Source organism: Heptranchias perlo, chromosome 11, assembly GCF_035084215.1.
Source record: "Heptranchias perlo isolate sHepPer1 chromosome 11, sHepPer1.hap1, whole genome shotgun sequence".
In the NCBI taxonomy this organism is placed as follows: Eukaryota; Metazoa; Chordata; class Chondrichthyes; order Hexanchiformes; family Hexanchidae; genus Heptranchias; species Heptranchias perlo.
This window is the reverse complement of record NC_090335.1, coordinates 6,411,481-6,437,426: the sequence shown is the minus strand read 5'-3', so window position 1 is coordinate 6,437,426 and position 25,946 is coordinate 6,411,481. Positions and strand designations below refer to the sequence as shown.

The following is a 25,946-nucleotide window of genomic DNA, read 5'->3' as shown; positions in this document are numbered from 1 at the left end:
AAAATGGATACAAAGTCCTCATTTACCAAATCCATTTTCTCTTTATCTAGATACATCCCAAAGAGACCCTGCTTACTTGTCCCCCTGCCCCCCCGAGGTTATATATAAAAAGTATTAAACACAATACCGTTAGCTGCCAGTTCATAACAAAGACACCTTCTATCTCACCTCATCAAACTGGGGTAGAACAATGACAGTCATGGTTCCAGTGTGGATGCGTTGCATCCGCGATGACAGGCCCACTTCAGGAATCCTCTGAACCCTGTGGGTTCCACCTTCGTATTTTAAGAACCGATAAGCACTCTCCCCTGAAATACATGCTGATGCATGATGTAATCCTCCTTAAAAAAAGAAGGGAAAACACACAAATATAAACAGCTCAGTAAAAGGAATCCACCAATTGTTCAATGATGTGGAGCTACAAAGAGTTCTGAACTTCCATTCATGCCTGTGGGAGCCTTGGAATCTGGGGCATGGGAAAAGATTTCAAATCCACTCCAACACAGAATCATTAACTTCAGCCCTTACCTTGTACTGAAATGTGTACACTTACAGTAGCCACGTGGGAGTAGTTCAGTACTGACACTAACACGCTGAGTTAGCTGATGCAGCCAGTGTTAGGTATAGTGTAGCTGAACAAACTTCAGCACCCTCGACAAGGAGAGGAAAATGTTCCTGCTATCAGGTAACCCCAGCTGGGAAGTGTGTGGATGTTGGATCAAGCTTGGCTGTGAAGCCTTCAGTGGTCAAATTGCCTGCTGATTCTCAGTGCCTAGACTCACAAATGGCTACTTGGCAAGGTATGATGGGTAGACAGCTCTTGTAGAACTGTGGCTCAGCATGAAGTCAGTGTCTTCAGGATTGGGGAAAGAACCTTAGGGTTCAAAAATCAACCATAAAAACACTTGCCTAATAATGAAAATATATTTGTAGAAAAAGATAAGAAGCCATCGATCCTGTGAGGCTTTCTGATCAGAAAACTCTCCCTGTCCATAATATTAAAAATCTGATGTCTGCATGCACTTCCTGTCAACTTTTTCAATGATAAATTATTCTATCCATGTTTATAATGAGAACTGCCCATGTAAACTTGTCCCACTGTAATTACATCTCCTGCCAGTGAGGGGGCTAAAGTACCAGCACTGGCTGGGGAGAGGGGTGTAATTACAGTGGCTGAATTATAATTACAAATTTACATAGGCTGCTTCTATTATAAATGTGGACATGGGAATTTATAATGGAAAAATAAAGATAAGGACAGAGTGCATGGTTTTTAAACAGGAACTGCATGACATCTGCATGCCTTGGTCCAATTATCCCCCACTTTCCAATTCTCTGCAGTCTGGGGCATTCGGTTTGGTTTTTTTCTGGCTGATTGGATTATTTCTCTTGCCCCATTTTCCCTATCCTTTTTCCATTACGATTCCCAGTGCCCCTCTCTGCCCCACAGTGTTTGCCGAAATGATACAGCAGCCAACTAGGGAGACATCCAGGCTACAAAAAATACATTTAAATTGTGTGAATGAATATCATTAATTTGTTATTTGTCATCCGACCGATAATTATCTATTACGGACATGAAAATGAAAATTAAAAACACGGACCTGCAGCCCAAGGAGTGATGGGAGGAACGTTTGATTACCTATTTGCCCGAGTTCCCAATCTCTACAGCCATACAGAAGGAAATGTGATATACGCGATGGAGGAAGTAGAGTCCTGGGGGGGTGCGGGGAGAGAAACAACGACTAACTGGGGTGGGGGGAGGGGGCAGAACTAACAGGGGCAGTGTACCACTGCTCCAAATTTGGTATTGTTTGCAAATATGGATACTTTCTGAGCCAACTTCCTTCCCTGGTCCCCATGTTAGCTGATATTATAAATGGTTCCCTCTCCTCAAGTACTGTCTTGCTACCTTTCAAATCTGCTGTCATCACCCCTCTGCCCATGCAAACTACCGCCCCATCTCCAACCTCCCTTTCCTCTCCAAAGTTCTCGAACTTGTTGACGCCTCTCAAATCGATGCATGTATTTTCCGTAACTGCATGTTTGAATCTCTCCGATCAGGTTTCCGCCCCTGTCGTGGTACTGAAACGGCCCTTATCAAATTTACAAATGACATCCTACGAGACTGTGACCGTGGTAAACTATCCCTCCTCATCGTTCTTAACCTCTCTACAGCCTTTGACATGGTCGACCCCATCTTCCATTGTTCAACTAAGTGGGACTGCACGCGCCTGGTTCTATTCTTATCTATCCAGTCGTAGCCAGGGCATCCCCAGCAATGGCTTCTCTTCCCACTCTGGAGTCCCCCAAGGATCTATCCATGGCCCGTCCTCTTCCTCATCTACATGCTGCCCCTTGGTGATATCATCCAAAGTTAAAGATTCAGATTCCACATTTACGCTGATGATACCCAGTTCTACCTCTCCACCAACTCTCAACACAGAGGTTGTGAGGGGTTGTCAGACTCCTTTGTCCTACATCTAGTCTTGGATGAGTCGCAATAGAACAGGAGCAGGCCATTCAGCCCCTCGAGCCTGTTCTGCCATTAATTTAGATCATGGATGGTCTTTCCGTAATAACCTCTCTTTGCTCCAGTTTCTCACGTGTACTTGCACTGATTTAGGGACCATGTTTTCAGGCAGTGTTTATGTGTAAACCTCCAAGAGCAGGTCCGGAGGGTTTGGTAGCTTTGTCTCCGTATTGGACTTAAAACGCAGCTAAAACAGATTACCATAGTCAGCAGGTGCGTAGTTCAGCACTTCAAAGCTCCACTCCTTATAATCTGCGTAACGCTGGTACATATCAAAAATCTCCCTCGTAAACTGCTGGCAAATATCACCTGGAAGAACAATGAAACCAGGAGTCAACACAGTTTGCTTTGTGAGCAGCAGAAATGGTTTTCCTCTCAGATTTCCTCCCCTTCTCGGACGCTTCTCAGACATTAATAGGCCTCCAGTACCTCACCCAAGAGCAAGCCTTGATATCGGACTAGAGGCCGTTACAAACGAGCCTACTCTATTCACATCAGGAATCCACGAGCACACTTTCCAGCACAGGTCTCTGGGCAGGAATCAGGTCCAGGAACCCGGCTTATTTTCCCTCTCTCTAACCCAGGGCTGGTGAGGTGAACTGTGGCACTGCAACTGCTGCCACGAGTGAAGCACAGAGCAGGAATCGAACCAGACACCGTTTTGTAGAGTTTAGTTTTACTCCAGCAGTGACTACACCCACAGCCCGTGGAGTGAGCTCAGAGCAATTACTTTTCAATGAAAATGCTTAATTGGATGGTACTGGAGGACAGGCAGTCTAGGTCCAGAACTCAACAGTAAATGACTAAAACCTGCAGTAAAGTGAACATGTGGATAGGTGTGAGGCTACACATTGTGGGAGAAAAATAACAATGAATGGGAACCTACACTTAATGGGAAGATTGAGGGTGTGAGATGACCAGAGACCCAGGGGCTCAAAAACAGAATTCCCTGAAGCTGCAAATCAGCTAAATAAATCCATAAAAAGGCCAACAGAATTTTGGGCTTTATAAATTGGGGCATAGAGGACAAGAGTAGAGAAGTAATGATAAATTTGTGCATAACATTAGTCAGGCCACAGGTAGAGTACTGTATGCAGTTTTGGTACCCCAGTAGAATGGGCCTATACTCTCTGGAGTTTAGAAGAATGAGAGGTGATCTCATTGAAAAGTATAAAATTCTTAGGGGGTTTGACAGGGTAGATGCTGAGAGATTGTTTCTCCTGGCTGCAGAGTCTGGAACTAGGGGTTATAGTCTCAGGATAAGGGGTCGGCCATTTAGGATCGAGATGAAGAAAAATTTCTTCACTCCGACGGTCGTGAATCTTTGGAATTCTCTACCCCAGAGGGCTGTGGATGCTCAGTCATTGAGTATATTCAAGACTTAGATTGATGGATTTTTGGACACTAAGGGAATCAAGGGATATGGGGATAGGGTGGGAAAGTGGAGTTGAGGTCAAAGATCAGCCATTATCTTATTGAATGGTGGAGCAGGCTTGAGGGGCTGTATAGCCTACTCCTGCTTCCTATTTCTTATGTTCTTATGATAGTTAAAGCCGTAGAGAGTGTAGAGTCACCAGGATGATGCGAGGTATGAAAAACTATAGTTATGTGGAGAGACTTGAGATATTGGGACTATTTCCACTGGAGCAAAGAGGGCTAAGAGGAGATTTAATCAAGGTTTTAAAATGGTGAAGGGTTTTGCTAGAGTGAATAGGGAAAGACTATTTCCTCTAGTTGGGAGTCAGCGATGAAGGGCCATCAATTTAAAATTGTCACAGAGAGTCAGGAGAAAGGTTAGGAGAAATTTCTGTACACAGAGGGTTGTTACATCGAGGTACATCACAACTACAGCACAGAAACAGGCCACTCGGCCCAACTGGTCTATGCCGGCGTTTATACGCCACATGAGCCTCCTCCCACCCCTCTTCATCTAACCCTTTCAGGATATCCTTCTGTTCCTTTCTCCCTCATGTGCTTATCTAGCTTCCCCTTAAATACATTTATGCTATTTGCCTCAACTACTCCATGTGGTAGCGAGTTCCACATTCTCATCAGTCTTTGGGTAAAGAAGTTTCTCCTGAATTCCCTATCAGATTTATTAGTGACTATTTTATATTTATAATCTCCAGTTTCTGACTCCTCCACAAATGGAAACATTTTCTCAACGTCTACCCTATCAAACCCTGTCACTATCTTAAAGACCTCTATCAGGTCACCCCTCAGCCTTCTCTTTTCTAGAGAAAAGAGTCCCAAACCTGTTCAGTCTTTCCTGATAAGTATAACCTCTCAGTTCTGGTATCCTTCTTGGGAATCTTTTTTGCACCCTCTCCAATGCCTCTCCATCCTTTCAATAATATGGGGACCAGAACTGTGCACAATACTCCAAGTGTGGTCTAACCAAGGTTCTATACAAGTTTAACATAACTTCTTTGCATTTCAATTCTATCCCTCTAGAAATTAACCCTAGTGCTTGATTTGCCTCTATGGCCTTAGTAACCTGCGTTGCTACTTTTAAAGATTGTTTTTATCTGTACCCATAGATCCCTTTGCTCCTTTACCCCATTTAGACTCTTACTACCCAAGCAGTATGTGGCCCCCTTATTCTTCCTACCAAAATGCACCACTTCACACTTACCTATATTGAAATTAATTGCCAATTATATGCCCATTCTGCAACTTTATTAATGTCCTCTCGCATTTTGACGCATTGTTCCTTTGTATTAACTACACCCCCCAATTTGGTGTCATCCGCAAATTTTGAAATTGTACTTCCGATTCCAGAGTCCAAATCGTTAATGTAAATTGTGAACAACAGTGGTCTCAGCACCGAACCCTGTGGAACACCACGTCCCACCTTTTGCCAGTCTGAGTAGCTACCTTTAATCTCTACTCTCTCTTTTCTGTTTTGTAGCCAGCTTACTATCCATTCTGCTACTTGTCCCCTGACTCCACTTGCTCTGACTTTAGTCATGAGTCTACTATGCGGTACCTTATTGAAGGCCTTTTGAAAATCCAAATATATTACATCTACTGCATTACCCTTGTCTACCCTTTCTGTTACTTCTTCAAAGAATTCAAAATAAGGTTGATCAAGCATGACCTTCCCTTTTGAAATCCATGAATTCTTTATTATATTCATGTGGCCATCGCTAGCAAGGCCAGCATTGTTGAAGCATAGACTGCTTTACCACAGGGAGTGGTTGAGGCAGAGGCCACTGCATCTTTTAAGGGAAAACTGGAAAAAGATTTGTAACAGAGTAACATACAGGGTTATGGGGAGAGAATGGGGCAGTGGGATTAGTTTTGGCTTTATTTTATTCATTCGATGGGCGTCGCTGGCAAGGCCAGCATTTGTTGCCCATCCCTAGTTGCCCCGAGAAGGTTCTTGAACTGATGCAGTTGTTGAGGTTTGATACTGAGAATGCCTCCGTGGTGCCCCCTCTAATGAAAATGCCTACGTGGCAAGCTTTCAGTAGAATAGTGAAGCTTTTGGTAGAATAGTGAAAAACTACCATAGCAAGTAACAGGGCAGTTAGTTAAGAAAGGGTTAATTAGAAGCCTGTTTGCTCATACAATTAACAAAGAAGCCTGCTTTGTGTTTACCTTGATAAGGTATGGGAGTCCTGGGTGAGAATCTTCACATGAATAGTGACTTTATGCTGGACAAAGCTGAGAAACATACCAAGCTAAGATAAGATGCTGTATTGAAACATCGGAATACGCATGTACTTGTATCACCCGTGAGTGGTCGGTCATCCTGTCACTTAGCATGGTATGCCTAGGCTTCGCTTATGATTGGTTTTAACCCCTTGTTAATCATGTCCCTCCCTTCTCTGAAAGGGTGTAACTGTCTGAACTCTTGTATGTAATTTGGCTTTGTTCTGAGTATTGATCAAACTCTGTGAAGAGTTGAAATCGATATTGCAGAATAAGTCCGCTGCAGCTATATAAAATTGTGTTGAACTTTAAAGGTGTATTCGACTCGGTGTTTGCTGAACAAGACTGAGGGTAAAATAATCCAGTTCATCATTTGGCGTAGTCGGCAGGATCTCAACGGTCGATCACCGAGAGTTCGCGGAGTAAGAGGCGGATTGTCTCAGACACGGAGGAAGGAAATGGCGCCCCGATGTAAGTAGTCTTAATTTACTACGTCGGTTTTCCTCCAATCCGTCAGTCTGACGACGAATCGTCCAATCGCTAACCCTCTTGTGGCGTCCTTACGAGATCCAGGTCAGTCTGGCGAATACACAGATATAGGTCAGTGATTAAATATCACTGAGGATCAGTGATCAAAATATCACTGAGAGTCAAAGTTCGAGTTCTTGGTGATTGAGTATAAACAGGAACTTCGAACGCGGTAGGTCAGTGATCAAAACATCACTGAGAGTTGGGATTCGAGTCCCTGGTGATTGGATATAAACAGGAACTCCGAATAAGTCAGTGATCAAACATCACTGAGTCAGGGTTCGAGTCTCTGGTAATTGGGTATAAACCGGAACTTCGAATCCTTGGGGCGTGGGTATAAACAGGAACTGATTGCTTGTGCTGATCGACTACAGAAGGAAGTGCCTGTCTCAAACGCGCAGCCTTAGACCGGTTGTTAAGAGGGGAAATCCCCCACGCGAAGGTCAGGACCCTGAAGTGGGCGTAGAGAGACACAAAGACACTTAGGATTGTGAGGCACAAGTGATCAGGACCTCATTAGATTCTGCAGTAAGCAACTGAGTGGCGATAATACGGTTGTGTTAACTAGTTGACTAAGAATAAGGAAAAAGGGAAATAAAATGGGTAATTGTCAGGACATCACTGCAGAACCGGGAAGTGCCTTACAGACTTTGTGTGAAAAATATCCAGACAAGGCAAAACAAGTTAGACAATTGTCAGGGGGACTGGAAAAAGACTGGGGAATGATCAATGGCCATTGGGAGGAACTAAAAACTTAGATGCCGCAAAAAAGGCTCAGGAATTAATTTGGAAAAATAACAGAGGTACCACAGCCAAAGAACTAATTGCTTTATGGAGACAGTACTGTTAAGAGAAAAAAAATCTTGCGTAAGTCAGCTGATTCAACTAAGTGCAGACGCCTGAGCTGGTTAAAGTAGGTGTAGAGAACACATGACGTCTTGTCCAATCAGCTGAATTATCAAGTATAGAATTGTGAGGGTTAAGATAGGCCTTGATTGTTGTGTAATTATAGTATGGAGGATTGTATAAACTATTGTATAAACTATAAGCCATGGGCGCCAACGCTAGCAAAATCCCTCCAAAGGGAACACCTGCTGCTTACATGTACAGAAACTTTGGGAAAGAAACAACTGACGAGTTGATAGTTCTGGTCCATTTGGACCAAACTAAGAAATATCCCTTTCCCGAAGACGGTACATTTAATATGGATAGAATTAAGTGACTAGAAAAATGTGTTAAAAGACAGAGACCCGAAAAAGAAAGGCTCTGTTGTTCCAGTGTACTGTCCCTTTAAAAAGCCTGTCCTGATCAGTGTTTTTTTGTCAGTGTTGTGGGCCACGCCCCCTTACTGCGTCTTACGTGTATTCTTCTTTTGTGTAATGTATCTGTTTTGTCTTGTGTTTAATTCTGATATTGCTGAATTAAATTGGAGTTATTGAGGTTAAGTGACCTATTAAATTCTGGTTCTTATAAAATGTGAGCATGTTAAATTCCAGACATGGGATCTTCTAAAAAAAAATTGGCATTTTGAATTTTTATCTTGTGATTGGCTGTGGTTTAAAAAGAGGTTTAAAAAATTAATGGGACAGATAAAAAAAAACTATCTGGTATTACCGTGAGAAGAAAAGTCGGAAAGCTGGAACAGCTCGGAGAGTTGATTATAATCACACCCACTAAAAGTACGTGAAAAAAAGAAAGTGAATTGGACAGCAAATTATAAAACTTACGAAGCAATGTGAAGGTTGATAGTACCTAAACAGAAGTTGATTACAACAATCTGGAAATACTAGACTAACTATAAACTAAAATGTACGATGGGAGATGTTATTTCCCGATATGAATTTTTTAAAAAAAAATTTGAAAATTACGTTGATGTATGCTGAGAACGCTGCGTGAATCTGATACCTGACTCCGTCGGTTTGTTAAAAGAGTTTAACCCTTCCAAGGACATCGACATCTGTTTTCAATTCACCAAGACAAAGTGCAGATTTAAAGAATTACAAGTTACATTTGCAGGATGATCTCTAGTTATAAATTAAACTGATCTTCGAAGCATTTTGTGCTATTGTGATTGATTAAACACTGAGATTAAAATAAATCTCAAAAATAGTGTGCAAATATATAGTGTAAAAGCAATCCACAAATGTGAGAAAAAAAATCAGTCAAACCTGTGTGAAGAGAAATTTTGAAGGTGGAAACTTAATCTCAGAGGGAGTAGTATCAAATTACTCCTACCACAAGAGCAAGTTAATATTAACCCCTTGCATCCCAAGAAGCCAGACTGTCATGCCAAGAGCAGTTCAAACAGATAGAAATGACCCAGTCGGTTGAGAACTGTCTGAGGCTAACCATTACACAGGTGAACATGAGGTGACAATTGGTATAGGTTATATTGTTAGAATTGACTCAATTACTCGGAAATGCCAAAGGCTACAATTGACTGAGATATAAGTTTCCACACAGACAATACTACAGTGAAAAAATTGATAAGAAAGGAATGTAAAACAAATCGTATGAAAAGAAAGCATAGGTTAGACAATTGGAAGTCCATTACTTGAGCTATGTACTGACACAGGGTACTAAACGCCTATCAGTTTTACCCCGCCACAGTATGATAAGGAAGCTCAACAAGTTCTGGGGCTATTCAATTTTATTTGAAACTAATAGTAGCTCCAATACAAAATCTGACCAAAGAAGGGAGACCTTCTCTGACAAATTATATAACTCGCATTGAGAATGCTAAGAAAATTCAACAATTATATCAACACCTCCTAACTCAAGTGTTAAAACAAAGCGAGACATGGAATGCAGGTGGACATTGTAAAAGAGATAGACAAATATGGAGACGTAAAGATCTGTGATGAGTGATATAGCAACTGCCTTTGCCTCAGTTGTTAACACCATTGATTTGACAACATTAGATCAAAAGGTCAGAGATTTAGGGTCTCGCATTTAAGATATATTAAAAAATAAATGAAAATACAGAGAAGGAATTGTCTGAGGATCAAATGCTGACCATACATTTGCAAAGGATAGCTACAGTGCTAGAAACACAGGCCCAAACCATTAATAAATTAATAAAAGAGGAATATAACGTATCTTAGCAGGCGGCTGCTAATGATATCTGCTTAATGTGGTTACATCTTGAAAAAACAAAGATTAGGACTTGGAGTTAGAAATTCCAGTCTGCAGTCCTACGTACATCTGTATGTGGGAGAGACAGTGTTTACTTCAGACAGGCTGCGTGCTCCAGAGAGAGAGAGAGAGAGAGAGAGGGACTAGGCAATTTCTCTCTCCTGTTTTGTTTTCTGAATTTGTTTCGGGTAAAGGGATTATTCCTTTGGATAAATAAATAATAAATGATGATTTGACAAATTAACCACTTGGGCTCTCAAGAAGAGCCGCAATGGATTTTCTGTGTTTCTTTTAAAACAGGTGACCCTGGTTTTTTTGGGACCACGTGAATGTTGATGGTGCAGGATTACCAAGAGTAGTTACAAAGTTACGGTGCAACCTTTGCTGGACAAATTTGGTGCAGGAAACGATCCAGTGGTGTTAAAGATTTAAGACTTAAGCTGCAGACATCAGCAGATACCAAATGTCACAGCATGGTGATATCAACCTGATTCTCTTCTTTTGAAAACATTTTGATTTGTTTTGATTTAACCCATTTATTGTCTTCCGAGACAGAGTGCTTGAGGTGGGGAGATATGGGAGTTACATCCAAAAGTAATTATGAGCACTTCATCTCTACTATAAAACCACAAAGCCTGGACATAATTTGTTTCTGAAATTGGAATTGATAAGAGAAAAATTTATATGAGTTGCTATTCAAGCACTCGAGAAAGAAAAAAAAATTTACTTGTAATTTAAGGGGATAATCAAATTATATTTTAAAATAAAAGAAGTCCAGTCTAAATGGTTCCCATTGAATGCTGTGTATCAAAGAAGAATTCTTTTCGAGAGGGAAGAAAATTTTACATTGACAAGTCCTGTCAGTCCAACAATACTGCTCTCAAGTTGGGATAATTGTGAAATGATAGAAGGGACTCGGGCACAATGTAGTGGGATATTTTGGGAAATGAAAAGCGGTTCAAGAAGAAATACGTAAAATAAATAAATTTTGGGATATTGGACCGGACTGTAAATATTGTATCGGACAGTAACGTTCCTCCAGGGCTCATGATAGGTAATATAATCGGTTATGTAAAATTGGATGAGAGGATGTGATTGAGAATTAAAGTAAAAGGAACAGAGAAATTACAACAAATGGGAATTTTTCTAAAGTCACTGAATTGGGCATGATTAAAAAAAATCAATCTGGCATAAATATACAATCTAGTGAAAGTCAGGAAAGTGTAGTTGAGAATAGTAAATTGATAGCTTTCTCGTGGAGATATTTGTGTCCTTGCCTATAATGAACAATGAGAAAGCTACACTCAATAGCCTGGCCACTACCCTGACATCGGGACCATGCAGCTAAATAAAATTGTGTTGAACTTTAAAGGTGTATTCGACTCAGTGTTTGCTGAACCAGACTGAGGGTAAAAGAATCCAGTTCATCAATACAACTGAGTGGATTGCTAGGCCGCTTCAGAGGGCAGAGTCAACCACGTTGGTGTGGGACTGGAGTCATACATAGGCCAGACCGGGTAAGGACGGCAGGTTTCCTTCCCTAAAGGACATCAGTGAATTAATTGGGTTTTTATGACAATTCAACAGCTTTATGGTCACTTGCTGGTACCAGCTTTTTAAAAACTGAATACAAATTCTCAAACTGCTATGGTGGGATTTGAAGTCACGTTCTCAGGATTATTAGTCCAGTAATAATAACCTCTACACAGCTCTTGAGCAAAGAGCTGGCACATATACAATGGGCCAAATGGCCACCTTCAATGCTGTAAATAATCTATGGTTCTTACAGCCATTTGTAGCAGTGGAGATGCTGCAAAATGTACCAAATGCTACAACGCTCCCTGATCAGACAGCAGTGAACTAAAACCAAAACCGTTCATGCCCGCAGGACTGAGCTGAGTGCAGCAGCACCTGAATGGCCAGGAGGCTGCTGTGTGCAGGCACCTAAGGCCGCAAGCCCTCCTCCCGATCTCAATGTCAACAATCTCAAGATACAAACATGCTCATCAAGAAAACAAGCACAAGATAACCACCTGCTTCAAAAAGGCAGGCAGCCCCTGAAAAACAGGCCCTGTTATAAGCCTCTGACATGAAAACAAACCATGAGCTATCGGTTACCCTGTCCTTCACTTATACAGGGAAATAAGCACAAGTACATGAAAGCCTGAAGGGGAATTTCGAAGAGACTGTCCTTTCCCACTTTGTTAGCTAATGTGGGCACTCTCCTTCTTCCCCATTTCCGAAGTGTGGCTCCCAGCTTCTCCTCTTCCCTTCCTTCTAACCCATTTGTGTATGCCTTTCTATTCCCTCGGATATACACAGCTGGACGGTACAGCAGAGGCTGCGATACACTCGGCTGGACGGTACAGCAGAGGCTGCGATACACTCGGCTGGACGGTACAGCAGAGGCTGCGATACACTCGGCTGGACGGTACAGCAGAGGCTGCGATACACTCGGCTGGACGGTACAGCAGAGGCTGCGATACACTCGGCTGGACGGTACAGCAGAGGCTGCGATACACTCGGCTGGACGGTACAGCAGAGGCTGCGATACACTCGGCTGGACGGTACAGCAGAGGCTGCGATACACTCGGCTGGACGGTACAGCAGAGGCTGCGATACACTCGGCTGGACGGTACAGCAGAGGCTGCGATACACTCGGCTGGACGGTACAGCAGAGGCTGCGATACACTCGGCTGGACGGTACAGCAGAGGCTGCGATACACTCGGCTGGACGGTACAGCAGAGGCTGCGATACACTCGGCTGGACGGTACAGCAGAGGCTGCGATACACTCGGCTGGACGGTACAGCAGAGGCTGCGATACACTCGGCTGGACGGTACAGCAGAGGCTGCGATACACTCGGCTGGACGGTACAGCAGAGGCTGCGATACACTCGGCTGGACGGTACAGCAGAGGCTGCGATACACTCGGCTGGACGGTACAGCAGAGGCTGCGATACACTCGGCTGGACGGTACAGCAGAGGCTGCGATACACTCGGCTGGACGGTACAGCAGAGGCTGCGATACACTCGGCTGGACGGTACAGCAGAGGCTGCGATACACTCGGCTGGACGGTACAGCAGAGGCTGCGATACACTCGGCTGGACGGTACAGCAGAGGCTGCGATACACTCGGCTGGACGGTACAGCAGAGGCTGCGATACACTCGGCTGGACGGTACAGCAGAGGCTGCGATACACTCGGCTGGACGGTACAGCAGAGGCTGCGATACACTCGGCTGGACGGTACAGCAGAGGCTGCGATACACTCGGCTGGACGGTACAGCAGAGGCTGCGATATACACAACTGGACGGTACAACAGAGGCTGCGATGTACACATCTGGGCGGTACAGCAGAGACTGATGTACACAGCTGGGCGGTACAGCAGAGACTGATGTACACAGCTGGACGGTATAAGAGACTGCGATGTACACAGCTGGACGATGTAGCAGGGATAGGATGTACACAGCTGGACAGTTCCACAGGCACTGGTCACCCTCTGGTATGCTGCCATGTGACTATTATTCAGACACAACCCTGAACAGCAAGTGTTGACAGGCTGTTTACTGTAGGTGCTACTATGACCATGCCCTCTCCTGATCGACCCTGTCTGCTATGCCATCCGGCAGTGGTCAGTGGATATTGAACAGAAGGGCAAAACCTACACAATATTTCCCTCCGGAAATGCTGCCACCACTGGCTGTACCCCAACTGCCTCCCTGCTCGAGCCCAGCACAGACTGGGGATCTTCCTGGGCTACTGGACTCAGCTCGTCACCAGGTAAGACCACGGAGTCAGAGGGAGCACGAGCGAGGCATTTAATGGTGACTTCTGTCTTGTGTAAATTCTCACCTCCTGTCGTTCTTCCAGCTATCACCTCGAGAATCACATTGCTTTCATCATGTTCCTCCCTTTGCACCAGAGTCTGAAGGAGCTGAAGGTGTAGAAAGGGAAGCATTAAACCTGGATGCTGAAAACATTCCTGATTTGCAGCTTATTTTGTTTGCAAAAAGATATGCTTTAAGAAATGTTCTTTAATAATCATACTCCCGTTCTGTCACTACATACCCTCACTTGGCCCACAGCCAACAGAATTCACAGCAATGTGCTCACACTATTAGTCAGCAGCAAATGCCCTTTAAATGTGAACATACAAAAAATGGCAAGATAAGAGCTTCAGAGATGCCGAGTGTTTGTGTTTTGTGAGTACAGTCAGCGATTCTGAGGTGCTATCCATGGGTCAGTGCTGACCTCCAACACTGCTGCAGCTCCCCGGGGGTGTTTTCTGAGCATACGCCAAGTTCCAAGTGCGTGAATGCCCCCAGTAGCGGCAAAGTTGCTGGGCAGGGGTTTGGAGCAACGTTACCTGGAGTGAGCCTTGGATTTCTGTTGTGTGCCATAAATAACCAAGTGATTCTGAAGCTACTACAGTCAAATGGCTTTTACTCGTCATGGGCAAACATGATTTGAGAAAGAAGTTTGATTGTTTTTTGAAATCATTGGAAAAGATAACACCACATTAAAGAAGCCTGTTAAACATAGTAAAGGTTCACTTCAATGTGACTTTTATTTAGATTTTGCTCAGTACATATGTTGTGTACTTGTGAACTGAAATGGGTAAAAGAGCTGTTAAAACTTAACATGCTGCCCCATTTACAAAATCTGGAGGAAATCTCGTTTTTATTTTCAGATCAATCTTTTGTGCGCGGTTGATGGAATGCAGAATATTCTTCTGAGTTTACACCTGCTGCTACTGTGATCAGATCAATAAAGACCCAATCCCTACACAGATTTTCTCCTTCTGCTCCTTCACTTTTAATAGTAGTTTTTTCTTCTCATTTAATAGCCCGCAATAGTGTTGTCGCCAACTGTCCATAATTTGCACGAACGTTCAGAATTCCTAGCCCCATTCACACTGGCCCCAGAAAATCAGCTTATTTCCAGCACTACAAACTCGTGGGTGATGACATCATTGTGTTATACGACAATAACAACTTGCATTTATATAGTTGCCTTTAATGTAGTGAAACGTCCCAAGGTGTTTCCCAGGGGCGTAATCAAACAAAATTTGATAGCGAGCCACATAAAGAGATATTAGGCCAAGTGACTAAAAGCTCGGTCAAAGAGTTAGGTTTTAAGAAGCGACTTAAAGGAGGAGAGAGGGGTGAGGGTACCATTTAAACCGGGCTGGGACCAGTGTCCTGTCAAATCGAATAACTAGTGTGGCAGATAGGCCTTTAAACTAATAAGAGGTGGGGGGAGGGTTCAGGTAAGGTTAAATTTATAAGTCTAAAGAGAAAAGTCACGGCTGTAGAGCAGTGATTTGGGTAAAAACAAGCAGAGTGTCAGGAAGGGACAGAGAATTTAACAAAGGTAATAGGGCATTAGTGACTAAAGTCACATCATGGAAAAATAGTAAAAAGTTAAAATTAAAGGCACTATATCTGAATGCACAAAGCATTCGTAACAAGATAGAAGAACTCATAGCACAAATAGAGATAAATGGGTTTAATCTAGAGCCATTACTGAGACGTGGTTGCAGGATGATCAAGGTTGGGAATTAAATATTCCAGGGTACTTGGCTTTTACAAAAGATAGGTAAAATGGAAAAGGTGGCTGGGGTGGGTGGTGCAGCCCTGACAATAAAGGATGAGATAAAAGCAGTAATGAGAAAGGATCAGATCAGAAAATCAGGATATACAATCAGTATGGGTGGAGCTAAGAAATAACAAGGGGCAGAAAACACTGGTGGAAGTAGTTTATAGGCCTCCTCACAATAATTATAGTGTTGGACAGAGTATAAATCAGGAAATTAGAGGAGCATGTAACAAGGGTAATGCAATAATCGTGGGGGACTTTAATCCTCATATAGACTGGGCAAACCAAATTGGCAAAAGTAATTTGGAGGATGAGTTCATGGAATGCATTCGAGACAGTCTTCTAGAATATGTAGAGGAAACAACTAAGGAACAAGCTATTTTAGATCTAGTATTGAGACAGGGTTAATTAGTAATCTTATAGTTAAGGATCCTCTGGGCCAGAGTGATCATAATATGATAGAATTTCATATTGAGTTTGAGTGATGTAGTTAAATCTGAAACTAGGATCTTAAATTTAAACAAAGCCAATTACGTAGGTATGAGAGGCGAGTTGGCTAAGGTAGATTGGGAAATTAGATTAAAAGATATGACGGTAGATGAGCAATGATGAACATTTAAAGCAATAATTCATAATTTTCAACGAATATACATTCCCTTGTGGAATAAAAACTCCACAGGAAAAGTGATCCAACCATGGCTAACTAGAGAAGTTAAGGATAGTATTAGATTAAAAGAGGCAGCTTACAATCTTGCCAAAAACAGTAGTAAGCCTGAGGATAGGGAGGGTTTTAGAAATCAGCAAAGGATGACCAAGAAATTGATAAAGAGGGAGATAATTAAATATCAGAGTAAACTAGCAAGAAATATAAAAACAGATTGTAAGAGCTTCTACAAGTATGTAAAAAGGAAAAGATTAGCGAAAGTAAACGTGGGTCCTTAGAGGCAGAGACAGGAGAAATTATAATGGGGACTATAATTTGAGTTTAGAAGAATGAGAGGTAATCTTAACGAAACATATAAAATTCTAACAGGACTAGATAGACTAGATGCAGGGAGGATGTTCCCGATGGCTGGGGAGTCCAGAACCAGGGGGCACAGTCTCAGGATACGGGGTATGCCATTCCGAACCGAGATGAGGAGAAATTTCTTCACTCAGAGGGTGGTGAACCTTGGAATTCTCTACCACAGAAGGCAGTGGAGGCCAAGTCATTAGATGTATTCAAGAAGGAGATAGATATATTTCTTAATGCTAAAGGGATCAAGGGATATGGGGGAAAAGCGGGAACAGGGTACTGAGTTAGACGATCAGCCATGATCATTTTGAATGGTGGAGCAGGCCCGAAGGGCCGAATGGCCTACTCTTGCTCCTATTTTTTTAATGTTTCTATGGAATAAGGAAATGGCAGGGACGTTAAGCAGATATTTTATATCTGTCTTCACAGTAGAACACACAAAAAACATACCGGAAATAGCAGGGAACCAAGGGGTTAATGAGAGGGAGGAACTTAAAGTAATTAATATCAATGAGGACGGACTGGAGAAATTAATGGGACTAAAAGCCGATAAATCCCCCGGACCTAATGGCCTACATCCTAGGGTTCTAAAAGAGGTGGCTGCAGAGATAGTGGATGCATTGGTTTTGATCTTCGAGAATTCCCTAGATTCTGGAACAGACCCTGTGGATTGGAAGGTAGCAAATCTAACCCCGCTATTCAAGAAAGGAGGGAGAGAGAAAACAGGGAACTACAGGCCAGTTAGCCTGACATCAGTAGTAGGGAAAATGCTAGAATCTATTATTAAAGAATATAGCAACAGGGCACTTAGAAAATCATAATATGATTTTGCAGAATCAACACGTTTTTATGAAAGGGAAATAGTGTTTGACAAATCTATTAGACTTTTTTTCAGCGTGTAACTAGCAGGGTAGAAAAAGGGGGAACCAGTGGATGTAGTATATTTAGATTTTCAAAAGGCATTCGATAAGGTGCCACACAAGAGGTTGTTACACAAGATTAGGGCTCATGGGATTGGGGCTAATATATTAGCAAGAATTGAGGATTGGTTAACGGACAGAAAACAGAGAGTAAGAATAAACAGGTCATTTTCGGGTTGGCAGGCTGTAACTAGTGGGGTGCCGCAAGGATCAGTGCTTGGGCCTCAGCTATTTACAGTCTGTATTAATGATTTGGATGAAGGGACCGAGTGTAATGTATCCAAGTTTGCTGAGGTTACAAAGCTAGGTGGGAAAGCAAGCTGTGAGGAGGACACAAAGAGGCTGCAAAGGGATATAGACAGGTTACGTGAGTGGGCGAGAAGGTGGCAGATGGAGTATAATTTGGGAAAATGTGAAATTATCCACTTTGGTAGGAAGAATAGAAAAGCAGAATATTTTTTAAAAGGTGAAAGACTAAGAAATGTTGTTAGTCAGAAGGATTTGGGTGTCCTTGTGCATAAATCGTACAGCAAGCAATTAGGAAGGAGAATAGTATGTTAGCTTTTATTGCAAGGGGGTTGGAGTATAAGAGTAAGGAGGTCTTGCCGCAATTATATAGGGCTCGAGTGAGACCACACCTGGAGTACTGTGTACAGTTTTGGTGCCCTTACCTAAGGAAGGATATACTTGCCTTAGAGGGAATGCAATGAAGGGTCACTAGATTGATTCCTGGGATGAGAGGGTTGTCCTGTGAGAAGAGATTGTGTAGAATGGGCCTATACTCTCTGGAGTTTAGAAGAATGAGAGGTGATCTCATTGAAACGTTTAAAATTCTTAGAATGCTTGACAGGGTAGATGCTGAGAGGCTGTTTCCACTGGCTGGAGTGTCCAGAACTTGGGGTCACAGTCTCAGGATACGGGGTCGGCCATTTAGGACTGAGATGAGGAAAGATTTCTTCACTCAGAGGGTTGTGAATCTTTGGAATTCTCTACCCCGGAAGGATGTGGACACTCAGTCGTTCAGTATATTCAAGACTGAGATCGATAGATTTTTGGACACTAATGGAATCAAGGGCTATGGGGATAGGGTGAGAAAGTGGAGTTGAGGTAGAAGTTCAGCCATGATCTTATTAATTGGCGGAGCTGGCTCGAGAGGCCTTATGTCCTACTCATGTTCCTATTTCTTATGTCCTTGAGAGGGAGGGAGGGAATTCCAGAGCTTTGGGCCTAGGCAGCTGAAGGCACAGCTGCCAATGGTGGAGTGATTAAAATCGGGGATGGGCAAGCTGCCAGAATTGAAGGATCGCAAAGACCTGAGGGTTGTAGGATATTAGAGATTGGGAGGGGGTGAGGCCATGGAGGGATTTGAAAACAAGGATGAGAATTTTAAAAATCGCTGCGTTGCCAGATCGGGAGTCAATGTAGGTCAGCGAGCACAGGGGCGATGGGTGAACGGGAATTAGCATTTCAAAGCAGACTCTTGGCTGGAAATATAACACTATGGGTTACAGGCCAAAGTTGGACAGCAACCTACATGGGATACCGGCTTCAAGTCATTCTGGTTTGCCAGGGTTCAGAGCGGGTGTACAGCAGTTATACCGCTCATTGAGAACTCAAATCCAGCTGGTTTTGGAGTTGCTACGGGTATCCAGGATCCATTAGAACCAGTGTCTGTTTCATTTAATTCCCTAGCACCGGCAGTTAATTGGTCATTGAGTGAAAAATAATTATTGCCACCTTACTGCATTGAAATGTCTCCAAGTGCTTCACAAAATGCAATTCTTTTGAACTGTTGTTTTGTAGAAAAATTAATTAAATACAACAATTTATTTAAAGAAATTAAGCTTTAGTGATAGGAGTGACAGATGTGGGGGAAATAATCTCTGCTGCTAACAAGTTTGCTACACCTGATTTTAGAATAATGGTGGTTCTGTCATTTCTCAGTTAGAAGGTCATGGGTTCAAGTCCCACTTCAGAGACTTCAGCACATAATCTAGGCTGACACTCCAGTGCAGTGCTGAGGGAGTATTGCAGTGTCAGAGGTGCCGTGTTTTGGATGAGACATCAAACTGAGGCTCTACCTGCCTGCTGATGTTGACATGAACAATCCTATGGCACTTTTTGACGAAGAATAGGGAGTTCTACTGGCTGGCATTCCTCCCTCAACCAACATCACCAAAGAGATTAACCAGTCATTCATTTTCCTTATGTCTGACTAACTTGATTGAATTTTTTGAGGCGATAACAAGGAAGGTCGATGAAGGTAGCACGAATGATGTAGTCTACATGGATTTTAGCAAGGCTTTTGACAAGGTCCCACATGGCAGACTGGTCAAAAAAGTAAAAGTCCTTGCGATCCAAGGGAAAGCGGCAAGTTGGATCCAAAATTGGCTCAGTGGCAGGAAGCAAAGACTGGAAGGCTATTTCTAGAGGGGTTCCACAGGGCTCAGTACTAGGTCCTTTGCTTTTTGTGGTATATATTAATGATTCAGACCTAAATGTAAGGGGCATGATTAAGAAATTTACAGATGCTACAAAAATTGGCCATGTGGTTGATAGTGAGGAGGAAAGCTGTAGACTGCAGGAAAATATCAATGGGCTGGTCAGGTGGGCAGAAAAGTGGCAAATGGAATTCAATCCAGAAAAGTGTGAGGTAATGCATTTGGGGAGGGCAAACAAGGCACGGGAATACACAATAAATGGGAGGATACTGAGAGGTGTAGAGGAACAGAGGAACCTTGGAGTGCATGTCCACAGATCCCTGAAGGTAGCAGGACAGGTAGATAAGGTGGTTAAGGCGGCATACAGGATACTTTCCTTTATTAGCTGAGGAATAGAATATGAGAGCAGGGAGGTCATGCTAGAACTGTATAAAACACTAGTTAGGCTACAGCTTGAGTACTGCGTACAGTTCTGGTCACATTACAGGAAAGATGTGATTGCACTAGAGAGGGTATAAAGGAGATTTACGAGGGTTTTGCCAGGACTGGAGAATTTTAGCTATGAGGAAAGATTGGATAGACTGGGGTTGTTTTCTTTGGAACAGACGAGGCCGAAGGGAGATTTAATTGAGGCGTATAAAATTATGAGGGGCCTAGATAGAGTAATAGGCAGAACCTATTTCCCTTAGCAGGGAGGTCAGTGACCAGGGGGCATAGATTTAAAATAATTGATAGGAGGATTAGAGGGGAGTTAAGGAGAAATGTTTTCACCGAGAGTATGGTGGGGTTCTGGAACTCACTGCCTGATAGGGTGGTAGAGGCAGAAACCCTCAATTCATTTAAAATGCACTTGGATGTGCACCTGAAGTGCCGTAACGTCCAGGGCTACGGACCAAGAGCTGGAAAGTGGGATTAAACTGGATAGCTCTTTATCGGCCAGCAAGGACACGATGGGCCGCATGGCCTCCTTCTTTGCCGTAACTTTCTATGATTCTACGCTTATTGTTTGTGGGACCTTGCTGTGTATTCCGATTACTCTTTGCGTTAGATGACCAAAGATATATCCTACAGGGAGAAAGTGGGGGAACATGGAGAAATACATCAAAAGGGTGCTCTGAGAGCTTGAAAATACACCGTGTTTAAAAAGAAATAATTTCCTGGGGAGAGTATGGCCCAGACCCCTTCCAGGAAGTACATTCTGCATCATCAAAACTCACTGCCCCCTGAACAAATTTCTAAATCCATCACCGGAGTACTTACCTTTTTTTTCCCTATTATAGGATTATTGGGTTCAGCTGAAGCTTCAGTCATGACACATGTCCCACTGTAATTACTTCTTTTTATGTCATGCATAAGGGTTTCAGTTTACTCAGCAAAAAAAAAACACTGAATTGCGGAATGTGATCTCAAAACAATAATAAAAATCCTGAAATCCAATATAATAAAAAGGAATTTAAATTTTTCAATCACCATGATAAATTGGCCTTTATGTTTTAAGTTGTATTTTTTTTTGAGTTGTCAGCTTTTTGGAAATTGTTCATCAGTTGTTGAGTTTTGTAGGCTGGTATGTATGGGTTTTGTAGGCTGGTATGTATGGGTTTTGTAGGCTGGTATGTATGGGTTTTGTAGGCTGGTATGTATGGGTTTTGTAGGCTGGTATGTATGGGTTTTGTAGGCTGGTATGTATGGGTTTTGTAGGCTGGTATGTATGGGTTTTGTAGGCTGGTATGTATGGGTTTTGTAGGCTGGTATGTATGGGTTTTCAAGCTCACCCCATGCACATCACTGACCCACCCTCTGACCACACAATCTCCTGGGGGAGGCAAATAAGCAGAGGAAAAGAACATGGCCAATTCAGGAAACAATCTGGGAAATTCCTCTCCGACTCCCTACGACAATCAAATAAAGCTCCAGGAGACTGTGGTCACTTGTATAACTCCTCAAAATCCCTAATTACCCTCCGTAACTGGAGATGTCACCTCCACTCAGGAACCTGCCAAGTGCCCTCATAAAGGACAGCAGCAAATCCACAACCACCAGTTCGGGAAGTCTGCTCCAAAGGACGCTGACTCTCTGTGAAAAGAGATGCTTCCTGGCAATTAACCCAACTCAGCCTATGGATTTAATATGCTTTCCCTTCAGTCCTACCATTCCTATTCACCTCAAATAACCTTTTCAACCTAAGAGTCCCAAGCCATTCATTATTTTGAAAACTTCAATCATATTCTCTCTAAGGCTTTGTTCTCTCTAAATTAAGCAGCATGAGGTCTCACAGCCCCACTCATTACTAAGAGACCCTAGGCTGGTATTATTCTGGTCATCCTGCTCTGCACCTTCTCCAGAGCCTCAATATTCCTCACCATGTGTGGATCAAGACTCACACAATACTCCAAGTGCAGATTTATCAAACACTTACATAGCCTAACAAGAGTGCTCTTTGCTTCATACTCGATGGCCTTTATCTATACAACCTAAAGCCATCTCACTGTTTATGCACCTTTAATGAGTGATATTGCAACAGGAGTAGGTCATTCAGCACCACAAGCCTGTTCCGCCATTCAATTAGATCAGGGCTGTTCTGTGCCTCAATTCTATTTACCCCGCCTTTATTCCATATCCCTTGACACCCTTACCTAACAAAAATCTATCGCTTTCAGTCTTCCAAATTTCAACTGTCCCAGCATCCACAGCCTTTTGAGGGAGAGAATTCCAGATTTCCACTACCCTGTTTGTGGAAAAAATGCTTCCTGATTTCACGAAATCACCTAATTCTAATTTTATTTTGCCTTCAGTTCTAGATTCCCATCCAGAGGAAATAGTTTCACTGTATCTACCCTATCGAATCCCTTGATCATTTTAAACACCTCGATTAGTTCACCCCTTCTGAACTCAAGCCAAGTTTATGAAATCTATCCTCATAATTTAACCCTTTAAGCCTGGGTGTCATTCTGGAAAATCTGCTCTGCTCCCCCTCCAAGGACAATATATCCTTCCTGAGGTGCAGTGCCCAGAACTGAACAGTTCTCCAGATGGACTGAGGTTCTGTACAAATGAAGGATAACTTCCTCACTTTTGAATTCTGACCTCCTTGAGATAAGGGGGGGGTTGGGGGCGGGGGAGGTGGTGGAGGGGAAGGAGGAGAAGGAGGAGGTGGAGCAGGGGAAGGAGGAGGAGTGAGGAGGGTAGATTCCACAGCATTAGTGGCAACCGACAAACAACTGTGGATGTGCAATTTGGTTCAACCAGTTGGGAGACCAATCACTGATAGACATATAATCATTGATCATGTCATTACAGAAACAAGTCAAACTTTTGACACTTTCTCAGGCTAAACCAGGCAAGTGGCTGAGGTAGATCAGAAACACAAGATGAGTTATCTTGTCGGGTATGGTGGCATAGTGGTTATGTTACTGAACTAGTAATCCAGAAGCTTGGACTAAAAATCCAGCGTCATGAGTTCAAATCCCGCCACGGCAGCTGGCGAATTTAAATTCAATTAATTAAAATAAAATCTGGAATTAAAATACTAGTATCAGTAATGGTCGACATGAAACTACCGGATTGTCGTAAAAACGCATCTGGTTCACTAATATCCTTCAGGGAAGGAAACCTGCCGTCCTTACCCGGTCTGGCCTATATGTGACTCCAGACCCACAGCAATGTGGTTGATTCTTAATTGCCCTCTGAAATGGCCCAGCAAGCCACTCGGTTGTAAAATCTCGCTACGAAAAGTCATAATAAGAATAAAACTGGACGGACCACTAGGCACCGGACACGACAACGGCAAACCAAGCCCAGTCGACCCTGCAAGGTCCTCCTCACTAACATCTGGGGACTTGTGCCAAAATTGGGAGAGCTGTCCCACAGACTAGTCAAGCAACAGCCTGACATAGCCATACTCACGGAATCATACCTTTCAGCCAACGTCCCAGACTCTTCCATCACCATCCCTGGGTATGTCCTGTCCCACCGGCAGGACAGACCCACCAGAGGTGGCGGTACAGTGATATACAGTCAGGAGGGAGTGGCCCTGGGAGTCCTCAACATTGACACTGGACCCCAAGAAATTTCATGGCATCAGGTCAAACATGGGCAAGGAAACCTCCTGCTGATTACCACCTACTGTCCTCCCTCAGCTGATGAATCAGTCCTCCTCCATGTTGAGCACCACTTGGAGGAAGCACTGCGGGTAGCAAGGGCACAAAATGTACTCTGGGTGGGGGACTTCAATGTCCATTACCAAGAGTGGCTCGGTAGCACCACTACTGGCCGAGTCCTGAAGGACATAGCTGCCAGACTGGGCCTGCGACAGGTGGTGAGCGAACCAACACGAGGGAAAAACCTACTTGACCTCGTCCTCACCAATCTACCTGTCGCAAATGCATCTGTCCATGACAGTATTGGTAGGAGTGACCACCGCACAGTCCTCGTGGAGACGAAGTCCCGTCTTCGCACTGAGGACACCATCCAACATGTTGTGTGGCACTACCACCGTGCTAAATGGGATAGATTCAGAACAGATCTAGCAGCACAAAACTGGGCATCCATGAGGCACTGTGGGCCATCAGCAGCAGAATTGTATTCCAGCACAATCTGTAACCTCATGGCCCGGCATATTCCTCACTCTACCATTACCAACAAGCCAGGGGATCAACCCTGGTTCAATGAGGAGTGTAGAAGAGCATGCCAGGAGCAGCACCAGGCATACCTAAAAATGAGGTGCCAACCTGGTGAAGCTACAACTCAGGACTACATGCATGCTAAACAGCAGAAGCAGCATGCTATAGGCAGAGCTAAGCGATTCCACAACCAATGGATCAGATCAAAGCTCTGCAGTCCTACCACATCCAGTCGTGAATGGTGGTGGACAATTAAACAACTAACAGGAGGAGGCTTTGTAAACATCCCCATCCTCAACGATGGCGGAGTCCAGCACGTGAGTGCAAAAGACAAGGCTGAAGCGTGTGCAACCATCTTCAGCCAGAAGTGCCGAGTGGATGATCCATCTCGGCCTCCTCCCGAAATCCCCACCATCACAGAAGCCAGTCTTCAGACAATTCGATTCACTCCACGTGATATCAACGGCTGAGTGCACTGGATACAGCAAAGGCTATGGGCCCTGACAACATCCCAGCTGTAGTGCTGAAGACTTGTGCTCCAGAACTAGCTGCCCCTCTAGCCAAGCTGTTCCAGTACAGCTACAACACTGGCATCTACCCGACAATGTGGAAAATTGCCCAGGTATGTCCTGTCCACAAAAAGCAGGACAAATCCAATCCGGCCAATTACCGCCCTATCAGTCTACTCTCAATCATCAGCAAAGTGATGGAAGGTGTCGTCGACAGTGCTATCAAGCGGCACTTACTCACCAATAACCTGCTCACCGATGCTCAGTTTGGGTTCCGCCAGGACCACTCGGCTCCAGACCTCATTACAGCCTTGGTCCAAACATGGACAAAAGAGCTGAATTCCAGAGGTGAGGTGAGAGTGACTGCCCTTGACATCAAGGCAGCATTTGACCGAGTGTGACACAAATGAGCCCGAGTAAAATTGAAGTCAATGGGAATCAGGGGGAAAACTCTCCAGTGGCTGGAGTCATACCTAGCACAAAGGAAGATGGTAGTGGTTGTTGGAGGCCAATCATCTCAGCCCCTGGGCATTGCTGCAGGAGTTCCTCAGGGCAGTGTCCTAGGCCCAACCATCTTCAGCTGCTTCATCAATGACATTCCCTCCATCATAAGGTCAGAAATGGGGATGTTCGCTGACGATTGCACAGTGTTCAGTTCCATTCACAACCCCTCAGATAATGAAGCAGTCCGTGCCCGCATGCAGCAAGACCTGGACAACATCCAAGCGTGGGCTCATAAGTGGCAAGTAACATTTGCGCCAGATAAGTGCCAGGCAATGACCATCTCCAACAAGAGAGAGTCTAACCACCTCCCCATGACATTCAACGGCATTACCATCGCCAAATCCCCCACCATCAACATCCTGGGGGTCACCATTGACCAGAAACTTAACTGGACCAGCCATATAAATACCATGGCTACGAGAGCAGGTCAGAGGCTGGGTATTCTGCGGCGAGTGACTCACCTCCTGACTCCCCAAAGCCTTTCC

General features: G+C 43.8%; 1 protein-coding gene across 2 annotated transcripts in view; it reads right to left on the bottom strand.

The window, feature by feature from the left end:
• Positions 1–25,946, bottom strand: part of mtrf1 (mitochondrial translational release factor 1) — a 45,903-nt gene that overhangs the window by 6,772 nt on the left and 13,185 nt on the right. For both annotated transcript variants that reach the window (XM_067992484.1, XM_067992485.1), the window contains 3 exons: positions 13,708–13,789; positions 2,735–2,842; positions 169–341 (listed from right to left, as the gene is read on the bottom strand). In XM_067992484.1, the coding sequence (XP_067848585.1) occupies positions 169–341; positions 2,735–2,842; positions 13,708–13,789 (363 nt within the window). The remainder of the gene's footprint in view (positions 1–168; positions 342–2,734; positions 2,843–13,707; positions 13,790–25,946) is intronic.